We start from the raw sequence: 6,663 nt of genomic DNA on the forward strand, positions 1-6,663 counted from the left end.
TTTTATAACCTTTTTTATATAAAAATGTTTAATGTTAGCTTTCATAAGTAAAAATTATTTTGTAATGGTTTATATAACAAAACGTCAACATTTTCTTTCTTTTGTACTTATATGTAATGAAAAGTGATGTCAATCATTTTTCTTTCTTTTTTTTTTTTTTTTTTTTTTTTAAATTATTTAAAGTATTTAACACTTCAAAGTATTTAACACATAAAAAAGAACAACATTCAAGAAGATCCTTACAACATTTTAAATAGTTTATAACAAAACAACATTAAAAAAAAAAAAAAATTAACGGGTCATAAGTAGATTAGCAATATGACCACGCTCAATGTTCATAAAATTTTCATTGGACGTCTGTGATTGTTGTATGTTTGACTCATCTTGTGCTTCGTCATCGCCTATAATGTCTGTAGGTAGTAAATCCTTATCATCATTATATGGTTGGAACTCAGCATCCTTTATTGCATGCTTCCTAATGAAGTTATGAAGAGCCATAGACGCCACCACGATTTTCACTTGTTTATCATAAGGAAAATTCGACATGCAATGCAATAACTTCCATTTATTTTTCCAAACTCCAAATGTTCTTTCAATAGTGCATCTAAGTGATGAATGTAATTAAAAATTTCATGCATACCCCTCGGGTGGTTTCCGCGACGAAAGTCTGGTAGATGATACCGCTCCCCTTTGTATGGCCCCATGTATCCCTTCATGTGAGGTTATCCTGCGTCTACCAAATAATATTTTCCTACAAACAATATACGAATAACGGTCATAAAAAATATTGAAAAATATATTTTTTTCATGTATAATCCATAATTGTTATTTTAATTAAATACAAACCTCTAGGTGGGTGTAGAAATCGTAATTCTTCCTTTCGAATAGCTTCCAAAAAAATACGTGTATCATGTGCAGTACCTTCCCATCCAGCCCAAACAAAGGTGAAACACATACGAAAATCACAAACAACCATAACATTCTGAGTAGGAGTCTATTTTCAACCAATATATGGTATTTGTTTTGATGGAAAAATTTTAACTGGCACATGGGTTCCATCAATGGCTCCAATACAATTTTTGAAGTATGGCCAATACCGCTCATCATCACGAATTTTGCTTGGAACATCCCTAAACTCCCTATCAATAGGATTAATAATGCTAATCGCCATTCTAGAAACGGCCATTAAAACACTAGTAAAATGTCTACTAATTATTTCTCCTAAATGTTGAAACCTTTCTTGCACTATTCTATTCCCAAACCCATGGCCTAAAGTAATAACAAACATAGCCACCAACTCTTCAACAGTTAATTTCCTAATACCTCTTAAATGATATTTTTCCTTCAACTCTTTACACAAGTAAATGAATATGTTTATTTCCATTCTAAAATTTTGTTTGCACCTATCAGGATTACCTTGTAGAATCTCCATAACCCACTTATAACCTGTTTGAGAAGAGGTGCTACAAGGTTCCTTTGCAATATATGACATATAATAGTTCTCAACAAATTCAACTGCTGCAACTGCTAGAATAAAAACATCATTTTCATTTTCCTCTTCACCACAATCATTATCACTTGTATCATCTTGAGTGCTATAATCACTATTGTCCATGTCTGTAAGGAAAAAAGAATAAAGAAATAAACACAAAATAAATATATAAGCACCCATAAAAATATGAAAAAAGAGATATCTATGTAAATGAGATGGAGGGTGGGTCGGGCTGGTCCCCACCCCATTCCGTGAAAAAAAAAAGTGGCTGAAGAAAAAAAATTTTATACGGTCCCCCCCCCCCCCCCCCCCCCAAAAAAAATTGGTCCCTCACCCCTCTAAAAAAAATAGGCCGTCCCCAAAAACTATTTTAGGTCTTCATAAATTAGAGTCCCGATACCCCCTTCTCTCCGTCTCTTCCTCAGTTTCGTCCCCTAGTCCCCTTAACCCCTTTCCTTCATGGCATGTAGGCATCACACATAGCGAAAATTTGAGAGAGTCAGAGAGAGAGATCGCCAGTGAGAGAGTGAGATACTGAGATTGAGAATTTGAGATAGAGAGCACTGCTGCGGGAGGTAAAATTCTTACAATTTTCTTTTAAATCTCATTATATTATCATGGGATTATAATTTAAAAGCAAGAAATTGTGAAGATTTGTGAATTGTTTTGTTTTATTGAGCGGAGAAATTTAAAAGAATGCTGCCGGGGCTCAAACATCTAAACAACTCTTTGACACATGCACAAGTTATTATTGTTATCATCATCGCAATCGCAGCTACTACCACACACAACTTGTTATTGTTATTATCATCCAATTCTCATTGGTAGTGGGTAGCACTGGCCCACTGGGTACATTACACTTCTTAACCCATATGATAATCAACTTGCTTTGTTTGAATCTTTCTTCGGGGACGACTTTTTCTGTGTTTTTTTTTTCTTTATGTTTGTATGTAAATGTAATAATGTAACACATGCGTATATTTGTTTGATGAGGTTAATTATTCCTCGAATGATTTACTTCCCCATCCAATGATTCATTTGTGCTTTCTCCCGATTTTGTTTGTAGATGATGGAAAAGTTAAATACAATACTTGACTTTTTCAAACGAAAAAATGCACAAACTTCAAATGCACAAACTTTAAATGTCAACATTGGTGATACATCATTGCCAGCTTCTGATATCCTAATTTCTGAAAATTCTTCTAAAAGACTTCGGAGAGTTGATGGCAATGAATTTAATATTAGTTCATTGGAGTTTGATCCTAGATTGCGTTGTCAGATATGAGAATATTATGTTAATCACCAAGATGAAATTCGAAGAGCTTACATTAATGCTGGTCCGTACTGACCTCTGGAAAAGAAAGTCATCTTCGTGGTTTTCAACCTTCGTGGTACAATCTATTTCCTTCATGGCTTGAATATTCACGTGAGAAAGATGCAACATTTTGTCTACCTTGTTTTCTCTTTAATAAGCCATGTGGGCATTTTGCACAATGTGTATTCACTATAGATGGATTCAGGAATTGGGAGAAAGTTAGAAATGGAAAAGATTGTGCTTTTCTCAATCATATAGGAAAAGATCCAACTTCATTTCACAGAGTTGTTGAGAAGTGATATGAAGATTTAAAGAACCAATCTCAACATATACAGAATGTGTTTGAAAAGCTCACTTCTGAACAAATTGCAAACAATCGACTGCAGTTGAAAGCCTCAATTGATGTTGTTCGAGTGCTTGCATTTCAAGGTGTTACTTTTAGAGATCGGGATGAAAGTGTGAGTTCTACAAATCGTGAAAATTTTGTTGAGATATTGGGTTTGACGATTTCATATAATGAACAACTTGCTGAAGTAATTGCTAAAGCTCCCAAAAATGCCACTTACACATCACCAACGGTACAAAAACAAATTTTAGATGTTTTTTCAACCAAAGTAAAGGAAGTAATTCGTAATGAAATTGGTGATGCAAAGTTTTGCATAATTGTTGATGAAGCTCGTGATAAGTCAATGAAGGAGCAAATGGCTATAGTTTTAAGATTTGTTGATAAGAATGGCTTTGTTAGAGAACGCTTTTTTGGACTTGTTCATGTCTCTTATACTGTGGCATTAACCTTAAAAAAAAAGTATATATTCTGTATTGTTCTAAACATCAACTAGACATTCAAAATATTCGAGGGCAGGGATATGGTGGTGCAAGTAATATGCGAGGGGGGCGGAATGGGTTGCAAGCTTTGGTTTCAAATGATTGTCCATATGCCTACTACATTCATTGTTTCGCACATTGTTTGCAATTGGCATTAATGGCGGCGTCAAAAGAAGTCATTTTTGTTCATCAATTTTTAACCAAATTGAATGTTGTTGTCAATTTAGTTTGTGCCTCATGCAATTGGCATGAAGAATTGCGGGTTGCCCAAGCTGCTAAAAATGCTTACATGATTGCAATTGATGAGATTGAGAGTGGAATGGGACTTAATCAAATTAGTACGCTACAACGACCTGGAGATATGCGCTGGAGTTCTCACTTGAGATCAGTTTCTGACTTGATCAAAATTTATAGTCCAGCTTGTGAAGTTATTGTTAAAATCATTGATGTGGGAACTTCTTCTTCCCAATGAGCAGAAGCTGATTCAGTTCATCAGGTAATGACTTCATTTGAATTTGTATTCATCTTACATCTCACGAAAGAAACTATGCAGATCACTGATCATCTATGTCAAGCATTGCAATCCAAATCTCAAGACATTTTAAGTTCCATGCATCTTGTTTCATCCACTAAAAGGTGTATCCAACAATATAGAGATGATAAATAGGAAGCTTTACTTACCAAAGTGAAGTTGTTTTGCAATAAACGCAACATAGATGTTCCAGATATGAATGTCGGTTATATTGAGAGAAGAGGTCGAGCTCGCAATCAACAAGCTGACTTTACAATTGAGCATCATTATCGTGTGGATATTTTTTGTGCTGCAATAGATTCTCAATTGCAAGAATTAAATCGCCGGTTTAGTGAGCATGCAGTGAAGTTGCTTATTCTCGGCTCGGCACTTGATCTTTGAGCTGCGCATGAGTCTTTTAGAATGGATGATATTTGTCAGTTGGTAAATAAGTTTTATCTGTAAGACTTTACCGATCTTGTAAAAGAACAGTTGAAAATAGAACTTTACCATTATGAACATAATATAGTTCAAGATTCAAGTTTCCAAGGATTGTTAAATATTTCCGAATTGTGTCAATGGTTGGTTAGAACCGGAAAATCAACTATTTACCAACTTGTTTTTCGAGTTGTTGTGCTTCTGCTGACTCTTCCCGTTTCTACCGCAACTATAGAACGAGCATTTTCAGCCATGAATATTATCAAAACTAGGCTTCGCAACAAAATTAAAGATGAGTTTCTGACGGATTCTCTGATGTTGTACATCGAAAAAGAAATTACTATGACACTTAGTACAGATTCAATCATAGATGCTTTTCGGGATATGCAAACACGACAGGTTCCATTTTGATAGGTGTTTGAGCTAAAATTTGAAATGTTTTATGACACAACTATCTATGTATCTTTTTCTTCGTATGTTTATCTTTTGTTAAAACTGAATTGAAGTTAATTTTTTTTTTGTATACATTACTTTATGTATTTTGAATTTATACTTCGGTCCCCCCCATCAAACTTTCTGGATCCGTCCCTGTACGTAGTTATGAAATATTATAATATATTCACCTTAGCACACAAATCAACATATATAAAAAAAAATAACATTCAAATAAATCCTTAAAGCTGTTCAAATAGTTCATAACAAAACAACATTAAAAAATAAAAACATTATTCCATGTTACGACAGTTAATTTCTCTATTTCTCATTCGATTGATAAAGTCAATCTGCAACCATGGCTCTTTAATAGTGAGGGGAAACTTCACTAAGGACCCCCAAACTTCCACTCGTTTTGAAATACCCCCCTGAACTTCAAAATCTCTCAATTTAGTCATCTGAACTTTCAATTGCTTTCAATTTGGACCCTTCCGTTAATTTGAGTCGTTAAAAATTCAAAGAAAAAACCAAAATATCCCTGATTTTTGTTTTTTTTTTAAAAAAATAAAAAAACGTTTTAGAAGTTGGAATTTTATACAAAAGTCAGGGGTATAAACGTCATGTGACATTTAAAATCTGACAGAGGGGTCCAAATTGAAAGCAATTGAAAGTTCAGGGTACTAAATTGGGAGATTTTGAAGTTCAGGGGGGGTATTTCAAAACTGGTGGAAGTTTGGGGGTCCTTAGTGAAGTTTCCCCTAATAGTTACAAACATCTCTTTATGTGATCTCTTAAGAAATACCTCTATTGCAAACTTAAGAATGTCAATATCATTTTCTCTTTTAGCAATCTCCCGAACAACATCCATAACCTCTTCAATGTTACATCCAGGTTTATCGTAGCTCTTAGATGTCACTGTATTCTTACTTTCGATGACATCACAAATCTGACTCAAATGTTGACTAACGATTTGAATTCCTTTATTTCTTTTCTTACATTGAACCGCCAGACTAAACTTCTTATTTCTTTTATCCCGCGTATCTAAATCAGCAGGAATATCATCAATGCCATGTGTATTGAGATTTGGTTCATCATCCAAAACATCTAAATCTTCTACAATATTGTCATCTTCATCAAGCATTACATCCGCAGCATCTATGGCACTAATATCATTAGGAACCAATCCTATGGATGGTGCCCAAGATCCCTCCCCGGTGGCAGTTATATCTCTAAACAATATTTACACCTTCATAGCATAAGCCAAACCTGTCGTGCGAAACTTGGTTGTTTCTGGAACTTCCTATATTTAAGTATATGTAAAAATCAATAATAAAACAATTTTTAAATCATTTAAAGAAAAACAAATAAGTACAAATATAGTACCTGCAATTTTTTTTTCCCACCAATCATCGGGCGCATCAATTGTCTTTTTCACCGGATCCCATCCAAGGCCAGTTTCCTTGCCTATCAATCTCTTCCAAATGTTCCACTCTTTTTTCAAACTATCCCACTTGTTCTTTAGTTGTTTATAACAACATTTTTTTCCAGTTTTTTTTCATTAAATTCATCTATCACATTTTTTCATCCTGTCTTATTGAAATGTGTTCCTGGACGGTTACCAGCATGAATCTCAGTAATACATATGTCAAG

At 34.2% G+C, this 6,663-nt stretch overlaps 1 protein-coding gene across 1 annotated transcript; it reads left to right on the forward strand.

Moving 5' to 3' along the window:
- The first annotated feature begins 3,002 nt into the window (after positions 1-3,002).
- On the forward strand, positions 3,003-4,104 carry LOC132182952 (uncharacterized). The gene is made up of 3 exons (XM_059596363.1): positions 3,003-3,044; positions 3,143-3,577; positions 3,670-4,104. The coding sequence occupies exons 1-3, from the start codon at positions 3,003-3,005 to the stop codon at positions 4,102-4,104; spliced, it is 912 nt and encodes a 303-aa protein (XP_059452346.1).
- Positions 4,105-6,663: the final 2,559 nt, after the last annotated feature.

This window comes from Corylus avellana, chromosome ca1 (genome assembly GCF_901000735.1).
Source record: "Corylus avellana chromosome ca1, CavTom2PMs-1.0".
NCBI classification, from domain to species: Eukaryota; Viridiplantae; Streptophyta; class Magnoliopsida; order Fagales; family Betulaceae; genus Corylus; species Corylus avellana.